General features: G+C 34.4%; 1 protein-coding gene and 1 long non-coding RNA gene across 8 annotated transcripts in view; one reads left to right on the forward strand and one right to left on the reverse strand.

Annotated features, from left to right (window-relative positions):
- The window catches only part of LOC108589410 (uncharacterized), a 207063-nt gene that overhangs the window by 136029 nt on the left and 45347 nt on the right, over positions 1 to 25687 (forward strand). The window lies entirely within an intron of this gene.
- SAMSN1 (SAM domain, SH3 domain and nuclear localization signals 1) overlaps positions 1 to 25687 on the reverse strand; it is a 555105-nt gene that overhangs the window by 24337 nt on the left and 505081 nt on the right. For 4 of the 5 annotated variants that reach the window (XM_078358566.1, XM_054248946.2, XM_078358567.1 and 1 more), the window contains 2 exons: positions 5626 to 5697; positions 1360 to 1509 (listed from right to left, as the gene is read on the reverse strand). In XM_078358566.1, the coding sequence (XP_078214692.1) occupies positions 1360 to 1509; positions 5626 to 5697 (222 nt within the window). Of the gene's footprint in view, positions 1 to 1359; positions 1510 to 5625; positions 5698 to 7247; positions 7373 to 25687 lie in introns of those variants that run through there. The other variant, XM_078358570.1, reaches the window with a different exon arrangement.

A 25687-nucleotide genomic window follows, 5' to 3' on the forward strand; every position in this document is an offset into this window, starting at 1 on the left:
GAAGCTGGACTCTTCCTATATACCATACAGTCGAATTACCTTGAAATGAATCATACACCAAAATTTATGAGACCACTGACTTCTTAAAAGAAAACATAGGAATAATTCTTTATTACATTAGGTTAGACAACAGTTTCTTAAATATGTTACCAAAAGCACCAGAGACCACAAAAAGAAAATCGGACTACAAGAAAATTATAAACACTTGTTTTACAAACAATACCATGGAGAAAATAAAAATATAATCCATGCAATTGGAGAAAATATATTATATTGCAAGTGATATATCTGATAAAGACTTGAATCCAGAATATATAAAAAACATTTAATACACAAAGATAAATAACCCAATTAAAAATGGACAATGGATGTGAAAAACACTTCTCCACAAAGATATATAAATGGCTAAAAAGCACATGAAAAGATTCTTGACATTACTATTCATCAGGGAAATGTAAAGTGCAAAAAAAAAGTAAATCAAAATCACAAGGAGATTCCATTTCACATCCACTAGGATGGCTAGTATTAAAAAGACAGACAATAACAAGTGTTGGCAATGATGTGGAGAAATTGAAACCCTCATACATAGCTGGTGGGAATGTAAAATGATGCAGCTGCTTAGGAAAGCAATTTGCCCATTTCTCTATTAGACACAGAGTTACCATATATCCAAGAGAAATGAAAAAATATTTCCATACAAAAAATTGAACAGACGTATTTGTAGTAGCATTATTTGTAATACCCAAAAAGTGAAAGCAACCCAACTGATCATTAACTGATAAGTGGATATATTCAATGTGGTCCATAAAGGAGAAATATTATTTGGCAATAAAAATGAATGAAGTATTGATACTTGCTACAAAATTAATGACATGTTGTTCACATGCATCTATAGATGCATGATCTTTTTTTTTGGCTGCAATACAGTGGCTCACTGCAACTTCTGCCTCCCAGGTTCAAGCGATCCTCCTGCCTCAGCCTCCTGAGTAGCTGGGACTACAGGCATGCACCACCACGCCCAGCTAATTTTTGTATTTTTAGTAGAGATGGGGTTTCACCATGTTGGCCAGAATGGTTTTAATCTCTTGACCTCGTGATCTGCCCACCTCAGCCTCCCAAAGTGCTGGAATTACAGGCATGAGCCACCGTGCCTGGCTGATTCATGCTCTTTCTGAGTGTTAGTTTCTTCTGTTAAAATGAAAGTAATGCTTACTTCCGCCCAACTTCTGGGCATAATGACTAAGGAAGAAAACAGGTGCTTAAGTACTTCATAAAGCACCAAGCACTTCTATAATCCAGCTGAACAGTTTAAGAAAGATTTAGTAAAAAAGTACAAATGATGTAATAGAGAATACTTACCTTTTCCTCAGAAAGGGCTTTGATGTACTTTTTACCCACTTTTTTCTTCATTGTCCAAGAAATAGCTCTCATTTTTTTACCCAAACCACCTCCATTATTTGAAGTTTTACTTGATTCTCCACTTTCATGTATGGGATCTCCGTCATGTACCTAGATTAAAATTGTTTATAAAAGACAAAGTAATAAAACCATAAAAAGCATTCATCTGAAATCATTGTTACAGGGAGCATTCTGATTCTGCGGGCTTCCCATGCATTCTGTGCAGCAGCCTCCATGGACATACACATATTTTTAAAGTTGTCTAGGCCTGATTGCTCGTGTTATAAACTTGGAAAGTAAACCTTATGATACTGAAGGACTTGAGCCTCACATCTGCAACTCTTTTAGAGAATTTTGGCTATTTTTTAAATTGCTATATTGAAGAACCATTTTATTCCCTCTTCTTTAGATGAACAAATAAGATTAAATACCAGGTATAAGGAGTTGTGTCTACACAGATAAAAAAAGATTTTATTGGAAACTTTAGATAGGCTGTAGCATCTATCTGAGTTGAATGGGCCTTAAAATATCCTCTTGCTTCTCATAGAAATTGAGATGATCGTGGTTATTTTAAAGAACTGTTTGTGTTAATGAAACCCACTGAGAAACATTAGGTTTTTTTTTTTTTTTCATCTTAGCATGCACATTTCCCACATTCTCAAGCAATAGTAAATATGAATTGGTTCCAGCCATTAGTACAGAAATCTTTACATAATTCACATGCTATATTAATCAAACATCTTATTTGGACTGCTTTGGTCTGTGCTTAGGAATTTTATTAAACCAATGATTCAGAATAAAACACACTGTTCACAGCCCCAAGACTCTATATATCATAAAATAATATTCTGTTAATAAAATTAATATGTATAGATGTGATATATGTCACATTATATAGAATCTATATGGAATAAAATATCCTCATCACCAACCTCACCCCTAGCTTTTTCTCACATCTCCCTTGCTCACTGGAGCAGTGGTTCTCAAAATATGATCCCTCGACCAGCAGCATCAACGACACTTGAGGGCAGTTTGTGCTTTAGCAAGCTCTACAAGTGATTCCAATACTCACTAAAGTTTGAAAACAACTGTAAAATGTATTGCTATGCTGATCCCCTTGCAGTTTCTCTCTCAGGTTCTCAACAAAGTTTGTATTTGCTTTTGCCATTGGCTTCCCCTAGATATCCAAGAATTTCTTCAATGAGTTATCCAGGCTTCTACTCACATGTCATACAATAGGAGAGCAATTTTCTGATTGATCACCTCCACACTTCCATACATCCTGTTTATTGGCCCTGATTAATTATTCCTCTAAGCAGTTAACATTACCTGATAATATGTTTTCTCATTTGATTATTGTCTACATCTCCTACTAAGATGCATGCTCCATGAGACTCGAGATTTTACGTTTTCTTTGAGTGTCTAAGTACTTCCAGGCACATAGCTAGCACTTGATATTATTTGAATAAATGAAATTTCTCATATAGAACTTTGCAGATTTTTTTTCTTTTAGGATATGTTTGGGTTACATATTTTTAAATACCTTATATTTGCAAGAAAAGAAACTTGAAGGTCATCTAGTTTAGCACTGCCCACCATTCCTGATAGATGGACAGGCAGTCATTCACTGAATATAAAAAATGATGGGAAACTTCTCTTTAGTGAACTTGAATATTTTAATATAAAAGTTTAACCACATTGTTAACATCATTATTAATCAATATTATGTTTTGCTTCATATCTTACCCCAAATTGCCTATGATAAATATGAATGGACAGCCAATTTAAACCCTCATTGCACTTTATTAATTTCTACATTCAAGGTTATAAAGGCAAAGATTCTTTGCTTAATTCAAAAGCCCTGAATAAAATATAATTTGGAAGCACTTTAAAATTTTAGAATTAGCCTTTTTCTTCTCTCTACTTAAACTTTCTCTGTCTTCATTGTAGAATTATTTTGCTAGCTAACATAAATAAGAAATGTTATTTAATTACTACTTATGTTACCCTGTGATTTCTAAACTTCAGAACAATGTACCACAAATATTTTTTCAGGTTTTTCTATCATTATTTACAGAAGCTACAAAGAAACTATGTTTATGTCTTTTGAATGTTAACATTTTCCTATTCTATTTCTCCATAGCCTGAATCAAATTTCTATTTAGATATTACTTATGGTTTTGTTGTTGTCTTTTAAGATTTGTCTTCCCCTGTAGACTCCAGGTATGAAGTAAGGATTTTCAAGTGTGATTGCAACAGTACTTCCTGAGTGTGTAAGGGAAAACATGTCATAGAGTAGGCATTTTTTTAATGAATGCCGGACTTCTGAAAAATATGCCAACTACTTTATTAGGTTCACTAAATTATTTTACAAATTACTAGGCAACCATTATTAACTAATGACCTTGAATGAACCTGAGCTATCTTATGTAGGCTAATTCCAGAATTATAAACTAAATAGCAGTAGAATATATGTATGATTGTGGAGAGTTAAAAATGTATACAAGATGCCCACTGAAAATAAAATTATATACAGCTTCTTTCTCTCTTCACACACACACGCATATATATATATATATATATACACACAAACACACACATATATAATACACACATATATATGGAGAGAGATTTATATGTATACATTCCATGCGTTACTTACAATTATGTAAATGTTGATTAGCTATATAGTTATGTACAAGTTTACTAATAAATGTGAATATATACATAATAAATAAAAGGAGATAATTACTAAAACTAAAATATTTAAAAATATTACAGATAGATATATCTGAAAACAAGCATAAGATCTAAAAACCTATTGATCTGAAAAGAATATATTGCCTGTGAGCTTGCTGAATCAGGTTCAATCATAAACAGTATTTTCAGTTTTCTCAGTAGACACCCCATCTCTGTACTATTTTATTAGTTGTTGTTATACCTGTCGTTAATCACTTAGCAAATGTGGCCCCTACTTTATGAGACAGTATGGCAAACTTTGGAGTCAGAGAAGAGTTTGAGTTCTGCCTTTGTCATTTATTCACTCTGTAATTTAGAAGTAATTTTATTTGATGATAAAGCATATTTCTGCAATGGCAGAACAGATACACTAATACTTCCTATGTTATAGATAGGTAAATTGTTATAGAAAGTAAAGTTAGCATTGTGCTTATTTCATGGTGAGTGCTCCATTAAATGTACATATTATTGAAATTTTTTGTATGTAAACCTAATTTTATGGGAAGCTTTTCTTAAGCTACATTTAAAATGTTTGTAGTTTATTAATGTGTACGTAGTGCTCACCAATGGGATGTTTCAGTATACACTGAAGTGTGAGAGTCCAATTGAGCAGCCATATGCTCTCCTTAACAAATTTACAGTTGAGCCACCTAATCATTTTCTAATTTAAAGCTATTACAACTTACATAAAATTATATATATATGCTAAATAATGTGTACAAATACAATGTTGGTGTGTGTGTGTGTGTATATACCTAAATATATATATACACACATTGTTTTATGGCAGAAATACTCAGGAAATTTGGAATTGTCAGTGTTTTTGAACTCTAACTTTTTAGGTGTATATTTTGCTTTCCCAAACATCTGTTAGGTTTCTTAAAATAGTATTTTACTTTTAATGCCCTGCATGATACTGGATACTGACAGAGACAAGGGACAGCCAAGGGTCCCTGGCGAAACGTCACTTTCAAGCCTAAAACAGCCTAAAGGCTGAAAAACCAGACTGCTGCTCCCGGATGAAGCCCACCCTTTCCCAACTACTTCTCTTTGAATAATGCCCACCTGTGCACTGAGGGAATTGGGTGGAGCTACGGGAAGCTCCCGTCCTTTGCAGCCGGGAGGAGCCAGGATTCTTCTGTTCCTTTGAAGTGGCTAAGGATTCTATTTGTAAGGTAGGAGCCTGCTAGCAGGACTCTCACTTTGCTAAGAGTTCCTCTTTTCTTTTTTCCTTTTCACACAGTAAACCCTGCCCTACTCACCCTACAATGTGTCTGTGGGCCTAAATTTTCCTGGTCATGTGACAAGAACCCCTTTTTTTCTACAACAGTACTAAATAATGGTTTGTTCATTTATCATGAAAATATGTGCAAGGCTGTAATTTTAAAATGTATTTATTTTTCTTATTGTACTTTGCAAAAATGAGAATGTCTTCATATTTCATAATGTGTTTTCATAATAGTCATAAAAATGGAATAAAATACTAACCTCAGTTGAATCATCTGGTTTTGATATAGAATTATTCCGAAAACGATCAAAATTCCCAAAACTGCTGCTTCGCTATAAAATAGAAAAGAAAAAGGAAAGGAAACTTAGAGTTGGTTATTTTCGCTGCCCAAACTGATTAATATATTAGATTATAGCTGAACAAGCCCCATCTTTTCCAAATAAAGGGTTTAAAAAGCTCTTTTCTCTGGAATATTAGAAGGCTGTGAAGATACAACAATTAACATGTTTATACTTACAGTCAATAAAATGTCTTTCTATGTTATAGTGTTAAGTAAGCACCTTGAAGAAGATCTTGATTAAATTATTTTAAATTTATGATTTTAATTTTGCTCTTGGAAATGGCGGCTGAAGAATCCATAAATTCTAAACTAAAGCCCTTTGAAATGAGCTAACCACAAACTTAGTGGTGTGTAGTACTAACCAACCAGCCAATAAACAAATAACAACAACGCAATACACAAACAAAAAGCAAGCATCTGACTAGATCCACCATTATGCCTCACAAAGATCAAGTTTGTTCACATGCTGGGGCCTGTGGGGAGGAGGGCATGGAGAGGTGGATCATCAGGAAAAATAGCTAATGGGTGATGGGGGCTTAATACTGAGGTGATGGGTTGACAGGTGCAGCAAACCACCATGGCACATGTTTACCTATGTAACAAACGTGTACATCCTGAGCATGTACCCCAAAACTTAAAATAAAAGTGAAAATAAAAGATCTACTTTGTTTTAAGAAAAAAATAAGTGTATATTCTATTACCAACTATTGATCATTTGAAATTCTCTGCTGTATATCAGAAAGAGAAGGCACACACGTAGACTTATTAATAAATTGAAAGCAGCATTTAGGTATGCATAGTCCAAGGTTGGGAGTAAAACTGAATTTTTCCACATTTGACATAGAATTACAATGAGACCTCTGGGTCAGTTTCATTCACTGGTTTTGAGAAAAAGCTCAGTATGTTGATAGAAGATGTTGCCTTGAATACCTTTTGCTTACAAATCTAAATTTTTATTATGCAACTCATTCGAGGCAGGTAATTATAAATAATTCCTGATATGCAACAAAATAAATGAATCTCTTAAACACATTTTAAAATTCTTGAGAGTCATTGAGTCAAAAAATTGATATTTCTTCACTATCTAATTCTATGCATTTTTGAGAAGCTGGATATCTGATGTTGTATTCTTTGCGTACCCATAAATCCCAAGAATATTTTCTTTCTAAAGGCCTTTATCTCATTTCAAGCTTATCATATTTTAAAAATAAATGGGTGGTACTGACATATAATCTGGTAATTCAGAAATTAATAATGGGAGTCAGTAATCTATAAAATCTTGCACAAGTTCTCCCTTAATGCTATCGATAGGATCTCGGAAACTGCTACTTTTAAGCAAAACCATTTATAATCCGCTTTACCATAGGCTACTTGAAATAACAAGTTCAAATAACAAGTTTCTATGACCTATTTCTTATCACGAAAACATCATCCAATTACTAAATAAAGACCCAAACACTTCTAATGGTAAACATGGAAACAAATGTGATCCATACATACATTTAAGAAAGATTAATTTTAAAAACTAACATAATTATTTACCCAGTTATTCCAGTTCAGGGTTGCTGTGAGTGGTCAGAGCCTATCCCCACAACTCAGGGCACAAGGCAGGAACCAGCCCTGGACAGGGTGCCGTTCCATCGCAGGGCGCACTGAAGCACACATCCACACTCACTCATCGGGGAGCTATTTTGACACGCCAGTTGACCTGACATGCACTTCTTTGGGTTGTGGGAGGAAATCCACACAGAAATGAGAAGACTTCAAACCCTGCACAGACCCTGGTCAGGAACTGATTTTTTTTTCTCCATCAATGTTATTATAACAAAATTATGTCGGAGGAAACGACATTATTGGAGGACCTGCTATATTGTCCTTTCAGAAATCACAGCCCATTTTAGTACAAGTCAGCTTCAAGGGCTCCTAGTCCTTAGAAGCTCTTATGTCTCCCTACCAGCTATCTTTAAAAATCCTTGTTTCCCTTTTAAATGAACTGAAATAAAAAGATCCTGACATATGAAAAGGGGTTAGCTTGATAGACGGTGTGATACAGAATATTGCCCCGAGGACGATGTCTGCGTTACACACAATTAGCGCCTTTTGCTGACTTGCCACCCCTGCTGAACAAGCCCTTCAGCCTGTGGTGAGAGGAGCGGAAGCGAAGGGCTGAAATTGAGAACCACAGTGGAAAATACAAAGTCTTCTTATGTAGTACTTTCTAGTCTAGAGTGGCTTCCCAGAGTATTAATCACTCCAACTTGCCTAGTAGGCCTTTCCATCTGGCCGTCATTGCTCAGCAATCACAGAAGGGAATTGAGTGTATTGTTGTCCTGCTTATAAACAATCCGAACACAGGGAAATCTATTACTCTTTTATATACTTAAAACCATTCTATGTCCGATTGGAGCCCATGCCCAAGGCAATTTTGTGGCCTACATCTAGCCTGTTAAATATTAATAAGAGTTAGGGTATGATTTCCACCACTGGATAATGGGTCCCGTTGCACAGCAGGGCACAGAATAGACTCACTTCAGCATTTCTCTACACTATCATCTTCCATTAAGTAATCAATAGCCACCACCTTTTAAAATTAATTCTCCACTCATTATATCAATAAAGAAAAGCAGATTTAGGAGTCCTGGTTTAAGAAGGACACAGAACTATTACTTTGGGTTTTGTCAGTCATCTCATCGCTAATTACTCAATAGCTTTATGCCATAGGAGTATATCAATCCATGCTAAGACAACCTTAGAAAGAAAATCTAAATATTTCAAAGAACATTTACATTTTTTCATTATTCTCTAGTTTAAAAGATAGTAAATAAGTTTCTCAGGTGGTTTCATAATGTATAGATTATGGCTTATGACAAAAAGGGGCTAATGTCTACTATGAGGTCTGAACAACGAACACTTTTGTAACTTTTGTTTTTGTCAAGTTTTATGATAACAAGGCGAATTATATGGAAACAAAGCTTGCTTCCTAAACGTCCTTAATAAATGTTTGAATAATGATAATGTTGCATTATACCATTGTAATGTATTAGACTTAGTAAACATTATCTTATGATACAAGTTCCTATCAAGACAGTTATATAAGCAAATAACTGTCAAAAAGAAGAGGAGCCTAAATTAAAAATGCAAATATATGTGTGTGTGTGTGTGTGTGTGTGTGTATATATATATATATATTTATTTATTTTTTTGAGACACAGTCTCCCTCTGTCACCAGGCTGGAGTGCAGTAGCATGATCTCCGCTCACTGCAACCTCCACCTACCGGGTTCAAGTGATTCTCTTGTCTCAGCCTCCTGAGTAGCTGGGATTACAGGCATGCGCCACCATGCCCAGCTCATTTTTGTATTTTAGTAGAGGCGGGGTTTCCCCATGTTGACCAGGATGGTCTTTATCTCTTGACTTCAAGATCCGCCCACCTCATTCTCCTAAAGTGCTGGGATCACAGGCGTAAACCCACGTGCCTGGCCACAACATATATTTTAGATAATTCTTTGTGTTTGTTGACATTAGATCATATTTAGTCTATATATTCTACACAAATGTTTCCAGTCTTTCTTTATGCAATTAAAATGCATTTGTAAAATGGCACAACACCTACAGAGGGAAATTTGGCAATATCTAGCAAAATTCTACATACATTTTCCCTTTGTCCCAAGAATTCTATTTCTAGATTTTTGCCAGAAATACAATTGGATATGAATTGTTTACACTTCAACGTTTACTGTAGCACTTTCATATTATCAAAAAGATGTAAAGCCTAATGTTCATCAATAGGATACTGGTTGAATAATGTATGGTAAATCTATACAATGCAAATGTATGTAGCTGTAAAAAAGTTAAATAGATCTTTTTATATGAAACAGAATAACCTCTACAATATAGTGTAAGTTGAAAAAGTAAACCGGAGAAAAGTGCAATATATTCAAATACATCTAATGTCAAAATTCACAAGTTCATAAGGATACTAAAAAGAAAAATTCATCTGTTACATTGGGAAATGTCATAATTATATTCAGAAAACTAACAAAGGGACAACTTAGACATTTAATCTGCCTTTCGTGTATGAAATCTGTTTCATCAACTATATAGTTCATCAACTAAATATTTATAGTTGATGAGGGGAAATTGCTCTATATATGTGCATACATCAGCTAATCAATTAAAAATAATGAAATGATAAGATTACTATTTTGCAAACCCCTAATGCAATGTCAAATCCAGGCAATGATCATCAATGAACACTAAAATCACACAAAGGAAGATAACCAGAATATATGCTTTGTGATGGAACACCAAATACAACTAATGAAATGTTGTTTATTTAATAAAATGTATGTTTAACTAATAAAATGTATGTTTAAAAAAGAAAGGAAGGAAGAAAGCAATCATACCAAGCTCTGTTATCTAGCTACCAGATTTAAGGATAAAAAGAGAAAAAGAGCATGTTAAATAATACCAAGAAGATACAGTTAATTAGAAAAAATAGACAAGAAAATACAGGACAAAAGAACTGAGTTTCTTTAGCAAATCAATGTAAAAAAATAAAAAGAGAGAGAGAGGTAAAGTATAAATTAAGATACTTCAGAAACAGATCAACCAAATATAACCCATGAATCTTGTTTAAATATAGAACAAATAAATCACTATACCAAAATCAACTAAGAGACAACTGGGGAAATTTTTAAAGTGACTAGCTATTTGATGTTGAGGACATAAGGTTACTCTCTTATTTACAATTTGAAATAATGTAGTGAGGAGCAGCAAATGTGTGGGCGTAAGGAAAAAACACAATTGACCTTTCTTGAATGATTAGCTGGGTGGTGGATATATGAGGATAGACTTTACTACTCTCTCCTTTTGCATATATTTAAAATTTTCCATAATAAAATGTTGGGTTTTAAAAAGAAATATTTCTATATAATAGCTAAAAATAATTTATAAAAGTTAGTGGTCTCATAACTTTAATATGGAATCAATTTGTAAAAAAGAAAATCATAATATAGCTTACATCATGGTTGTTTGGAAGTACAGACAGGGAAGAAAATAAAGTTGCGTTTCGTAAATTCATTTCAGTACAACTAACTTTCTGATATAAACATGTGACCTTGGATTGCTGTTTTGAAGACTATCTGCAATAATATGGTGCACTTAACCCTCTTCCATAGAATCCACTTGGCTTACACAACCATAGTGCTGAACTAGGGTCTGCTGGGGTGTTTGAACACATTTGTGTATATGTGTTTCTATGCAATCAAATAAATAATATAAAAGCAATTAAGAAGATTTTTAATTGGTCACCTTTCTTCTCTAGTTTTGCAAAACAACCTAATTATTACAGAAAGTTGTTTCATGATATAAAGCTGGCAGTGTTCTTAAATATCATCTAGCTCTTCTCAATGAGGAAACTGTTGGAACCAGAACTTGCAAAATGTTCCTTTATAAAAATTCTCCACCCTTGTGCTGGGAAAATCCTTTTGATTTGAAAAAAACAAATTCTCCACCTTGTTAGATCCTCCCCTATGCCATTCAATTCAGAATCTAGATCCCGTCTTCTTTCAAAGAGACTTGCTTTCTGAACAGAATAAAAATTATGGCAAAGTTAGTCTCATAGAGAAAATGAAACTAACTTGGTTTCCTAGAATACTGACCAGCCTGCATTTATGAACATGAATGAAGATTAGAGGGTCTCTCTGTAGAAATCTGAATCAAGCTTCTGACCAAAACCAGAAGAAATTGACCCTCATTTTCTTTTTTAGCCAGCCACTAACTTTGGGGGTCTTCAAACAAGATCTCATCTCTAGCATGACTTAATATTTGGGTAAGGTGCTGATGGAAAACTTTCACAGTCTATTTCAAAGAAAAAATTTGCATATGTGAATCACACATCTGCAATACCTTGAAATATGCTGGCAAATTAAAAATTACACACACCCTGCTAACAAATTTTCACCTCTTCTACATACTGCACAAAGAGTGTTGGTTAATAATATACTCAAAGATCAGAATTCTGTTTCAGCACACCCTTGTATGAATATTCTACTATAATAAAATGCTAAATCTCAATAAGCTTGTCAGCTTTTATCCAAAGGCACTCGAGGATTTAATTGTTCTAACTAACTCAGGTGCTCAGATCTTTTGAAGAGGCTGAACAAATTTAACTCACTTAAAAATCAGTTAGAATTGCCTCAGTGCCATGTGGTGCCAGAGGAATACACTTCTGTGGGATATCAGGAAACTGAAGGCTAAAAGACAACTAGAGTTGTCAAGCCTTGCCTTTGACACTAACGTTTTATCCTGGGATAAAGGCAGCCTAAAGTTCAAACATGTATCAATGCTTTAAATACTGTCAATGTACATTTGGACTCTAAGAACAAAAGCTAGTCTACTCTATCTCTCTGGTTCAGTAACTTTTCTATCAACTGAAAAATATCTGTAAGAAGTGCAGATTCTGACTCCACCACAGTTTTACAAACTTTTGTCAAAATTTCCATGCTAAAGATTTTCTTTCAGAAGTTCATGTGACACTAGAAATGTTTTCTGCAAGTTGAAACCATTTTAAAGATTACCCAAAGAAAAGAAACTAGAACTGAAAAAAAATCAATGCAGCATGATCCGTAACCTCTATAAGTGGTTATTCATATCAGCCTATTTTATGCAACAAAACAAGTTTGATGAGTAAAAATGTCTCAAATTTACAACCATATCTCATTCCCATTATTTACAATGTACCCATAGACTATAAGTCATGCTATACTTCCGAGAATGGAATAGAAATTATGAAATTCTATTTCACTTGAAAATAGTTCTTAAATAATATTTTGATGTTTTAAATATTAAAATTAAATAATGCTGTCATATGTTTTAAATATCACTTTTTCAGGAAAAAAGCATAACATGGCAAAAGAACTGGTATCATTAATTCTTTAGAAAGCTATTAAAAAGGAAATGAAAAGCTTTAGAAAATGTGGCCACGATTACACTACCATGAACTGCTCAGTTTGTTTTCCCTGTTGTGAAAATTCTGCTGGGCCTACTCACCCCTACATAGAGAGAATGAAACTAACCAGGTTTTCTAGAATAATGACCAGCCTGTATTTACAAACGTGAATGAAGATTAGAGAGTCTGTGTAGAAATCTGAATCAAGGTTCTGACCAAAACCAGAAGAATTTGACCCTCATTTTCATTCTTAGCCAGCCACTAACTTTGGGTGTCTTCAAACAAGATCTCATCTCCAGCATGACTTAATACTTGGGTAAGGTGCATAACTGTGTTGTTGTACACTTTCAATTCCTTCTCCCTCTTCTTCTCTAACTGCTAAACCCATAAATACCACTAAAATCAATACTAAAATAAGTGGTACTTCTTGGTCCTCCTGGAACCCTTTCATTATGGCAACACTTCTTGAAATCTTTAAGAATTTCCCCAGAGAACCCAATTTTATGCTTGCCCCAGCCCATTAGCACTCTCTGCCTGCCTCTAGGCTGCAAGGCAGATACACCAACCAAAGGCTATGTGCCTATGTCCTGCTCCCCCTGAGGATCTAGTTTGGCTCTACCTCTAAACCCTTCACCAGCCCCATTTGAAAATGGTATTTGCTCGTTGCTCTTTTTGGAGAGTTTAGTCACATAATGTAAAATGTAATACACCACAAATGCACATTCTCCCAGCCTATATATATATATATATATATATGTTCAATTATTTCTCAAAATTTCATTGTAGTTTTTTTCCATTATTTTTACTAAAGTATGTGCTAATTCCTGAACAAATGCAAAAACTTTCAGATCATTTGTCCCTAAATTCTTGCCCCTCTAATAATATACAGTTCTATGTCTCATTATCTTATTCTTTCCAAAATGTAAAGCTTGCTCCACATTGCCATGACTGTTACCAAGAGCTTTCTATCTGTCAAACTCCATGCCATGCTATTTAACTATAATTGTTTTATTAGATAAACACAGTCCCCCTCTGAGTTAGGCATTACTTTCTCCACTTCACAGATAAGGAGAACTAGGGCTCGGAGTATTTAAATAGCTCTTCCTCAGTCGACAAAATAAAGCCCGTACTCAGTATGCAGTGCATTTGTGATTTCTTATGGAATCAGGTAATCTTGGTTAATATGATTTAGCAGAATTTCTAATACTTCTTGCTGGTCACTATAGACAAACTCATTTATATCTCTAAGCTTTTTCTCTTACTGTTTTTTTTTCAAGGAATATTGGTCTTTTTTTATTCCACCTACTCAAACACAGCCTACTCTTCAAGGGCAGGATTAAGTCTCGCCTTCCTTATGAAACCCTTTTCTGATGCCATTTTAGTGAACTTTATAGTGCACATTAATTGCCACTGTTATAACATGCTGTAGCTCCAATGGATAAAAATCCTACAGTTGTGAGGCTTGGGCAAAACCATAGCAAAGGACAAATCCCACATTACTCTTCAAGTTAAATGTCAAAAATCATGTATTTCACAGTTACACAGAAACAAATTAGAACTTAATCATGTTACAACTAATGACAATAATTTGTTGATGTCTAAAGATCGTAAGGGTTTGCCTCATGTAATTTAACATAAATACTCTAAGTGGCTTCTATGGCTCAACTGTGTACTCTGTCCATATGAATAAATAAGAGTCAACCCTGAGAGAGATGTATACTGTATTGGTGCCATGGACCAAATCATTCCAACCAGTAAGAACTAAACAGAATCATGTTCCAATGAAAGGTAAACAAATAAAGAATCAATTCCTATAAGCAGATTATATTCATATACAAAATAAAAGAAGTTAAAATCTATAGTAAATGTCAACTTGGAAATTTGCATTTATTCATTTATGCTTATTTGTATTGATTACTTAGTACATGAAAGGCATTTTGAGTGCCTATGCCTACTTAATTTATAGTTTGTCTACATAATGGTACACCAAAATAATCACAGATTTTGGGAGAAAATTAGCTGAAATCAACATAATTTGAATTCACTTAACCATTTTCAAAAATTAGTAGATTTGTGTAATTGTTGAAAAAGGGGCTCTTTAGAAATAATCACTAAATCCAAAGACTATGATTGCTAAAGTTATAAGTAGCAAAAGTAGTGGAATGTATGCTATATATAAAATAGATCACAGGGTGATAAAAAAAATTTGTCTAGTATCTAATATAATTCTCTCCCAAACTTTCATGGGAGAGAAATAAATACTGTCTCTAGCAAACATCATTTAGGTCACTATGAAAAAGTTTTGTATTTGTTATAGGAATATTTCACAATGATTTTTTATTCTCTGGACGAACTATCTCTCAAAACTAAAATTGGCAAAAAGTTTTCAATGCATGCACCAGCATGGATAGTTTGTCAAAATTTCATGGAGAGCTGCGTTGAGAAGGGTTCCAAAGCCACTCTCAGAGCTAAAAAGTCATGATTCACTGTGTCCACAGTGGTTACAGAAGATAGTGGATGTGTGGGGAAGGAATGAGGAATTATGGGTAACATGTTTTATGCATTTGCCATCTCTACTCAAGTAATTTCCTTGAGCAAATTTTGCATTACTAATTTTGTTATCTAGTGATAAAGGGAGAGCAATTCAAAGGATGGATGACTCAAATTTTCAATTTTATATATATATTATATATATATTATTCTTTCTTTATATATATTATAATATATATATTTTATATATGTATATTATTTATATATATTATAATATATATATTTTTATATATGTATATTATTTATATATATTATATATATTATATATATTATTCTTTATATATATTTATATATATATTATTCTTTCTCTATATATATTATAATATATATATATATATTATTCTTCCATAAGTTTGGAGATTAACTGTTCTGTGCATATTTTATTTCTCTATTTATTATAGAATATTAAATAATATTTTTTTTCTTGGCACACGTTTATTATTCGAGTTGGGCTGTGCAGGAGGGGTGCTGTCACATTGACAGTTTTAATTCTGTAACTAAACTTCAAAACCGAATAACTCTACAAATAAATAATTCTGTCTAAATAATACTCCTGTGTAGGATATGGCTAATAGACAGAAGGTAATATTGAAGATGATGGTTTAAAAAAGCAACTATTAATTAAGGGATTAACTTTGAAATACTGATTGCAATAGACTTTACTACATTAACCATAAACTTAAATATTAAATTTATTCTGGTTTTTGTAATAAGTGACTGATTTTTCTATTTGTTGTACTGTTAATAAGATTTATCCTATGTATTTTGTATAGTGTCATTTATCCAAAAGACAAGCAAAGGAGATACAAAAATAAATAAATAAATAAAACGAGTAACTTACTATAAGCTAAGTTAAATTGAGCAATTTCTTTCATGGTCTTAGATGTAAGCCTTTTTTTTCTTTTCTATAATGAGAGAGAGAGGAAATCTTGAAAACTTTTTTATTATCTAACTTGATGGAAGAATGTGCAGTACTTTTAAGCCTAAACACTTTTAAACATATGTGATAATTGAATATGTTGACAAAACTTTAGTGTCCTGAAATATTTCCTAACAGTTTACCCATCTCATATTTACGCTACTAAATTCCAGTCACTCCAGTTTTTTAAATAAAATAAAATTATCACAAAGAGGCAAAAATTTATAGTACCCATTATTTGAAATTATGGTTAAATAAAGAGGTGAAAATTATGTTGGGAAAGCAAAATCATTTTAACCAAGTTTCCCATCAAATTTTCTGGAACAAAAACTCCCTTAAAAGTCCTCTGCATTCACTTGGCCTCTGGGTACGCAGTAACTTTTCTAAAGGTCTGCCCAGGGGATATTTAGTCATTCTGTGATCTCCTTGAACACAAGTAATGACAAACAATAAGTTAATTCTCAAAAAGTTTTTTTTTTTTAGTCATTTTTACTACTTTTAAATGAGTGTGTTTGATGCATGATTTCGGTCCCCCTGATTAATGGTCACCGCCAGCCCAGCTTCTGGAGTTGTAATGTTTCCGTGAGCTTCCCTCCAGCAGAGCTCGACCATTAATCCAGTGGCATATGTCAGCTCAGCTGAGCAAGGTCACTCTTCTGCTTCAAGGGGAACCTTTTTAGAAATAATAAAACTGACAGAAAGTTCTTTTTTGCATGCTTTATGCCACCTGAGGTTGAGTGCTGCAGTTAATATCATAAAGCTTATAAACATTCCCATCTCAGGCAGCACCCGCTGCCACTAGTCTTAGGAATTTAAACACTTTTTTTTCTTAATAAGAACAGACGTATTTATGTGGGACAAATATATGGTATGTAATCCCAAATAGGGGAAGAATGGATGGGAAAAAAACGGCAAGTTCATGTTAGAATGTTTGGAAGAGATGATAGTGTCCTATAATTTTTTAATTGTCAATTATATTTATTTACCTTTTAGCAAACTGGGATTTGGTTAGATGAATATTTCAGTCTATTGAGGGGTTAATAACAGAATTGAAATGTAAGAGTAGTGGTAAAAATGAACTCAGATTATGATGATTACTTGACCCATAACATAATGTTCAATAATTTTAGAACAGTTATCTTTGAAGAACTATATTTTTAAAGTTATAAACATTTGTTTTATTGGTAATGACTTTTTTATACTTGATAAATAAATAAAGTGAGATAATCATAATATTAAAGTAATTTGAAATTTTAGATGTCCTAACATACAAATCAAACAAAAGATAAAAGAAAACAATGATCACTATGTGATAACTAACAATATAAAGAAACTATAATCATAAGTATTAAAAAAGTATATATTTAAGATTTTATTACTTTTATTATTTATTTCTTGAGACAGAGGCTTGCTCTGTTGCCAAGACTGGAGTACAGTGACGTGATCATCGCTCACTGTAACCTTGAACTCCTAGGCTCAGGCAGTTCTCCCACTTCAGCCTCTTAAGTAGCTGGGACTACATATGCAAACCACCATGCTCAGCTAATTTTTTTATTTTTTGTAGAGACAAAGTCTCACTATGCTGCCCAGGCTAGTCTTGAACTCCTGTCAAGTGATCCTCCCACTTCAGCCTCCCAAAGCATTGGGATCACAGGTGTGAGCCACCATGCCCAGCTACTTTAATTAAAAATATTAGTAGCATAGCTATAACCATGTAAAGCATTCAGGGGGGAAAAAAACAGAAAATTCCAATTTGCTCTTTTTAACCTAATATTGAGACTAACACCATATCACTATGTAGATTTTGATACAAGGTAAATCTGACTTGACTCTTACTCTGGGAATTTAAGCTATTAAAACTATGAAAAACATAATAAAGAAACTTTGTTATTGTATTCATTTTACTTATGTAGTGAAAATGTACCCGGAAGTGAAGCCGGTTGGCAACTTAGCTCAATCCTTCTAGGAAGCCAATACCTTGGTCAGGTATCATGTCTCTATGTCCAGGGTCAGGCCCTCACTGCAACAAGTATGGGAACTTTATTTTTCATGCTTGAAGAAATAATACAACCTCAGGGTGACTAATTCATAAACCAAACTGATAAGATATCAAAAACGGCAATACTAACCAAGCAAGCATTGATTTGCTGTGAGAATTTCATCTGCCAAGAAAAATGCATATTCATGTTGACTGATCAAAAAATTGTTTCCCCTGGAAGAAGCATTACATAGGACACCAGATCATTGCTAGAGGTTTGTTTGATTCATGTAGTGGTCACAGTAATGTCAATTAAATGGTATGAAAACTTGAGACATGAAGTTCTTCTCCTAGCCTTACGTATACATCTTACCTAAGGGAAGAAGTCTGTCCAGCCAAATGGGATATTTGCTTCAGCTGTTTTGCATTGTTTGCAGACACAGTGGCAAATTTCTACTCTCCCACACATTTCTAGCTCTCTGCAAAGCAACACCGTTTGCTAATCCTTTTTTTCCCTTAAGACAGATGGCATTACAGTGTTTGATTATTTTGAGTCTAGGAATGGTTACTTTGTTTTGATGTGGGCACTGCCCAGATCTTTATCAGTGACCCATTTACAAACTATCTTCTGGAGCAGACTATTTCTGTAGATGACTAATATTATCCATTAGTCATTTCACACTCACTATACATATTTTGAGAAATCACTACTACGTTTTATACTATGAATGTTTTTGGTGGTAGCCAAAGTTTAATAAAAAGCAAATATAATCTGAAAGTTAGGTAGACTGAGTTGAATCCCTCTTGAATCCTCAACAAAAATCCCGGAGATACAAATATGAGTAAGATACATCCTCTGATCCTCTGTTCTTGATGGTAAATCTAGTCAGGATGGGAGTACATACTGAAATAAACTATGAGTTAAAAAAACACACACACAGAGAAGTGTGGAACAAGCACTCCGAAAACAGAAAGAAGGGAGAGATTATGACGTGGACATGTACTACCAGCCAGGAATCTTACATACGGTAATTTACTTAATTCTCACATCAACCCTATGTGACATGTTTTAAGACTTTCCCTTTTCCTGATTACCACAATGAGTCTGAAGAAGCTTAAGAAAATGTTCAAAGTCCCTTGGTTAAGAAATATCAAGTAAGATGTTCACACTCAGGTCTCTATGCCTTTAGTTCATGTTGCCTTCTGCTCTGCCAGACTGCCCCTAATACATTGTTCTGGGCTAACTGGTCGAGGCTTTCTTGAGGTAATGACAGTCCACCTAGAAATTCTATTAGATAAGAGTTCATGAGTTGGAAAAAAATACACAGAGCATTTTAGGGTAAGAGAAGCACAGACAGACACATATGAGCATGGGTCCAATCACAGGTACATGGGCCTCACTCTACCAACCAAACCAAAAGATCTGGTAGTAGGGCCCAGACATAGGTATTTTTGTAAAATGCCCCATATAAGTTTAATATTAGGTTAGTGCAAAAGTAATCACGGTTTTTGTAATTACTTTGAATATGTAGCCAGAAAGCACTAATCAAGGGAGTTGAACGGATGTTTTACTTTTTAGTTTTCAAATGATTCCTCATAGAGGTCTATGGGATGTAGCAGAGTTGCATTTGGATGGGAGGAAGGGAAGCATAGCAAAGACTGTAGAGTGAAGGCAAAAGGCAGGCAAGTCAAATTTGGGGCTGGCAGCATTAGAGGATTGGTCAACTGGAAGTGGAAAAAGATCTAGAGTAATTGGAAGGAAAGAAGCAACTAAAAACCTAATCCTCACTTCCATTTAGTGCAAGCTCATGAAGTATGTTACGAGCTGAATTGACTCCCACAAATTCAAATGTTTGCAGCCCTAACACCTAGAACCTCAGGTCATGACTATATTTGGATACGAAGCCTTTAAAGAGCTAATCAGGTAAAAAAAAAAAAAGTGGCCATTAGGGTAGGACCTAATCCATTCTTACTGGTGTCCTTATAAGATGATGTCAGGACACACAAAGAGAGACATCAGGAGCACACAGGCACAGAGGAAGAGACAGTAAAAGAGCAGCCATCTATAAGTCAAAAAGAAAAACCCAGAACAAATCCTTCCCTGATAGCTCTCTGTGAAGTCAACCTTGCCAGCACATTGATCTTGGGCTTCCAACCTCCAAAACTGTGAGAAAGTAGATTCCTGTTGTTAAAGCCACTCAGACTGTGGTGTTTTGTTATGGCAGCCATAGCAAACTAATACAGACTAGGTAAAGAACCTCAAAGCTCTTCACATAAAAGGAGGGGAACTTAGCCAGCTTGTAGTAACAAACAGCTCTCTCTATGCAAGAATCACTTCATCTACCAACAGAGACAGTTTAAAAACTTCTTCTATTATTAATCAATTCTTAATAGGGGACATTTTTGTTCTCTACTAAGAACCTAATATGAATGTCTTGTTTCTGAAAGTTCATCCAAATCTTTAACACTAGAAAGGAAGAGAAATGGATCCGATTGGTAATGCTAACTTTGGAAACAACTATGTAGAGTACGGACTTGATTCCATTATTGTAAAAACACACACATAGACACACAATTTTCAGGAATTTTGAAACCATTTATCTCCAAAGAAAGATTAAAAAGATAAATGCCTGATTAAATTGATTTTTAACAAGTCCAGCATCTTAGTAAAGTCTGACCTTATAATGCTTCCTATAAAATGCAATATCCAAATTTCCAAACAAAGGGGAGGCTATACTTCTGTCGTTTCTCTAGCTACTCATCTCCTGATCTTTCTGCTTATTGTCTGAACACTTTTCAAGTATAGCTAATACATTTGGCCCCAAACTTTTGCTACCTGCTTGGGGTAAATACTGATTACAGATTCATATTCTGTAAAATGGAAAAGCTAAAATGAATTAGTGCTTTGTTTGGAGTGAAGTGATCAAGGCTAAAAATTATTTAAAAGGTGAATTACAAATTGAAATAAAATCCAATGGAAAATTGTACGTTTAAGGAAGAAGCAGAAGCTTTTCGAAAGTGAGGCAACAATTTTGCGATGAATTTCTGGTGGCAATAAGCAATGGAATGAGGCCTCTTCTCCTTGGAATGCAAGCACCAACTCGAAGGAAGAATGGGACTGGGCAGTGGAAACTTTCTGTTTGCCATCTTTAGACTGCATGTGGTAAGTTTCCTATAAATATCTAAATGGATAAATAGGTACAAATAGATCCCAAATTTAGAGTCTTCTCAACATCCAACTCAACTGGGCTGTTCCTTTTTCTGAGCCACGGTTATCTCTCGCCTGGTTTCTGCAATAGCCTCTTAACTGGTTTCAGGCCCTTCAGTATATTTGAAACATAAAAGCCAAAATATACCCACTAAATTGTAGGCCAGATTCTATCACTTCTCAAAAATCTTTCAATACTAGCCAACATTCTTATAATGATCTAGAACACCCTCTGTGATCCAGGTCTTTGTGGCTGCTCTTCCCCCTGTGAACTCTGCTCCACTGTTTCTCAAACACACCAGAGACAGTCCCATTTCAAGACCTTTGCACTTGCTTTTCCATCTGCCTGGAGTACAATTTCCTACACCAATCCCAAGGCCAGCTCCTTCACTTTCTTCCAGTCTATTCTCAAATGCCCGGTTCTCACTAAGCCTGCCCTAGAGCCTCATATTTCAATTCCTTCTTTTCTGTTAAATTTTTTTTCTTTCTTGCTACCTATTATTATCAAACACACTGTACATTTAACTTATTTATCCTATTTATTGTCTGTCATCCCCAGTAAATGTAAGTCCTATTGGGGCAGGGATCTTTGTTTTGTTCACCTTGGTATCTCCAGTGTATTGCACATATAGTCCATACAAAAGATTTAATAGATATTTGTTGCGTTGAAGGATACCTGAATGAATGAATGCATGGATTAGTGAACTAACTTCTAAGGCTTTTGAAAAGTAGAAAAATGTGCTGCCAGGTTGGAAACCTTTAAAAATTATTGATGCCCAGTCACATTTATATTAGGTAAATCAGAATATTTGGTGATGGACCCCAATCATCAGTATTTTTTTAAGCTCTTCAGTGATTCAAATACTCGGCCTAGATTAAAAACCATCAATCTAGAACATCATTTCCAAATTTTAAAGTGCTTACAGAACTGCTGAGTATCTTGTTAAAATGTATGTTTTGATTTCATAGTCCTGGGGCAGACTGAAAAATGCACATTCCTAACAAGTTCCTGGAATGCCAGTGCTGTTGCTCTGTATGACTGCAAGTGGCAAGTTCTTAGATTCAAGTCTACATCGTTGAACCTTGAGATATAGTTTAACGTATTCTAGACTCCATTTTCTCCTAACTTGTCTTATTTCGTTTATGTTTGCAAGATAATTTACTACAAATATTAAAAATAATGTTATCAATGCTATGTAAACACAAAAATGAAGACAATATTTTGAGAGATCTGTTTTTTTTTGTTTTGTTTTTGGAGGGGAGGGAGGTAATAACAGAATTTAAAAGAAATATTTATTTATAGCCACCATTTTTTAAATGGGAAAAGAGTAAATCTAATACATTTCCTACATTTTATATCACATATTTTATTCCAGATAACTCTGTTTGAAAAGCCAAACATTCAACAAAATTTGTACCCCAGATGAAGAAATAATAGAGGGTAGGGGGAGAGAGGCACAGGCTTAGAAGGAGAAAAGCTGTGCAGTAAATCCCAAATCCTTTAACTGTGGGAAAACATTTTGCATCTATGGGGCTTTTCCTTCTTGGTAAATTGGAAATAAAAATAATGTCTACTTCATTGGGTTCTGAGACGATTAAATGTAATAATGGACATGAACATCTTGGGCAAGTGCCTGGCCTCAAGTAAACACCAGTGCATATGAGTACTTCTTCTCTTTCTTATACCTGGTTAGATAAGAGTTAAAACTGTATCTTAGCAGCTTTGATACAAAAAACAGTGAAGAAAGCTCTTTAATGGCACAACTATGTGTCATCCTTGTCTAGGAGCATAAATTTGCACAGCAGGCAATGCAGTGAAAACAGCTCATAATCAACTCATCACCTCTCATCATTGCTAGGCTCAAATGCAAATGGGAAAGAATGCCACTTCAGTCATTGCTAGTGAAAATTAGCATCTGTGACACTAATGGTGTCTCATTTAGTATGCACTTTAGATTAAAAAGAATGGTTAAAAAAAGCTGTTTCCAGAACTGTCATTATTCTAACATTTCCCTCAAAAAATAACAATGGTACTTGAATCTCCATTACTCAAAGAAAAAACTGCTAAAATTTATTAACACAGATCATTAATCCCTACCAAGTAAAGGCCAAGTTGTTCTAATTACAGTTACTAACTTTCATTTGTGGGGTCTATTTCTTTCTATTTTCAAAGTTTCTTCCATATTCTTTGACCTGGACCAAAGGTCTACTATTAGGTAACAGTGGCTCTTCCCCCAGAGAGTCTTCAATAACATTGAGTATATTAGAGTTCTTAAAATAAAGCTTAATATGAGTTACAGTTGTATTTATACAGAAACATTTTTACACACATATTAACAGACTTGTTACCAAGGTACAATAAAAGTACATAGCTCCAGTGTGTATTCATATTTGAACCAGGCTATATGTAGTAGACCAAGGATGTAAAACTCTGAAACCCATGATGCTTCTGAATGTGGCCCAACACAAATTCATAAACTTTCTTAAAACATTATGAGATTTTTTTTCTTTTTCTTTTCTTTTTATCTTTTTTTTTTTTTTTTTTTTTTTTTTTTTAGCTCATCAGCTATTTTCAGTGTTGGTATATTTTATATGTGGCCCAAGACAATTCTTCTTCCAGTGTGGCCCAGGAAAGCCAAAAGGTTAGACACTCCTAGAGTAGACTCAAGAAACTTAATTCACTTTACAAATATTTATTGAGAGTCTACTACATTCAAAGTATTATGCTAGTTGTGGAGGGAAGATATGTGGTTATGCTTGCTTCAATATTAGGTCATGATTTTTTTGAGTATTTGAATATTAAGAAAGTTGTTAGCCTGGGAAACCTAGAGAAACCCCCGTGTCTACAAAATATACAAATATTAGCTGAGCATGGTGGTGCAGGACTGTGGTCCCAGCTACTCAGGAGGCTGAGGCAGGAGGGTCACATGAGCCCAGACAGGCTGAAGCTGCAGTGAGTGGTGATTGTGCCTGCACTCCAGCCTGGCTAAAACAGTAAGGCCCTGTCAAGAAAGAAGAAAGAAAGCACAGTGCGACCCTGTCAAGAAAGAAAAGGAAGAGAGAGAGAGAGAGGAGAGAGAGAGAGAGAAAAGAAAGAAAGAAAATTGTTTTACAATTGTAGGTGTTGACATGTGTGTGGACACCTAGAGGGATTTCTTTGATGAACTTCCCAAATTGTCAGAGACAGTAATGGAGGATTTCTAAACTCACAGAGGCTCTTAAACACATGGTCTCCCTGATCTCCGTAAAGTTTAGCTAGAAACAGAATAATATGTACAGTCCTTTTGCTTATAATGGCAGTATATTAATAACAGAATACTGGAAATTAATGTATTTCACATCAGTTTCATTTTTCATCTAACTGTTGTTTTCTTCAAGGTAATTAACCTTCCTTATGCCTTTATGTATATAACCTTCCTTAGGCTCTTTATGTATAAGGCTAAAAAAGAGTGATTCTCTCACAGTTGTTACAAATGCTAAATAAATTAGTGTACAAAAAAGTGTGAGCACAGCAACTGACATGAAAATAAACAAACAATAAATATAGGAAATAAAATAAAACATTTTAGTTGAAAAATAGGCAAGGAAAATTGTTATGTTCTATAATTTAAGCATTTATAGAGTGTAATGCAATAACATCTCATCAAATCTGAATCCAGTATATGTTTAAACGTTTTTAAAATCACTATCACTAGTGGGTCCTAGTAGTAAGAAGGTAAAACAACCAGATCTGGTTGCTTATGCCTGTAATCCCAGCCCATTGGAAAGCTGAGGTGGGCTGATCACATGAGCCTCGGAGTTTGAGACCAACCTGAGAGCAACATAACAAGAATGCATCTCTACAAAAAAATTTAAAATTAGCTGGACTGGTGCCATGGTGCCTGTAGTCCCAGGTACTCAGGAGGCTGAGATGGGAGGTAGCTTGAGCCTACCCAGCAGGTTGAGGCTGTAGTTAGCCATGATTGCAGTACAGCAACTCCAGCCTGGGTGACAGAGCAAGACCCTATTTCCAAGGTAAAAACAAAATTCAAGACGAAAGATAACAGTACCTTGCATGTATGTTAAGCAAGCCTATTTTTTTTTTTTTTGTAAACACAGCCGTCCATATCAATGAAACCATTGCTTTTGGCTTTTAATCCCAGGGGATATGGTTTGGTGCTGTGTCTACACCCAAATATCATCTTGTAGCTCCCATAATTCTCACATATTGTGGGATCCGGTGGGAGGTAACTGAATCATATATATAGATATATATATCTATGAATATATATGTATGAATATATATATGTATGAATATATATATATGTATATTCCAGTTCACTTAAGGAATTACAATAATGTATAAGTAGCCCTCCCCTTCAACATGAAGGAAACAG

The sequence above is a fragment of the Callithrix jacchus genome, chromosome 21 (assembly GCF_049354715.1).
Source record: "Callithrix jacchus isolate 240 chromosome 21, calJac240_pri, whole genome shotgun sequence".
NCBI lineage: Eukaryota > Metazoa > Chordata > Mammalia > Primates > Cebidae > Callithrix > Callithrix jacchus.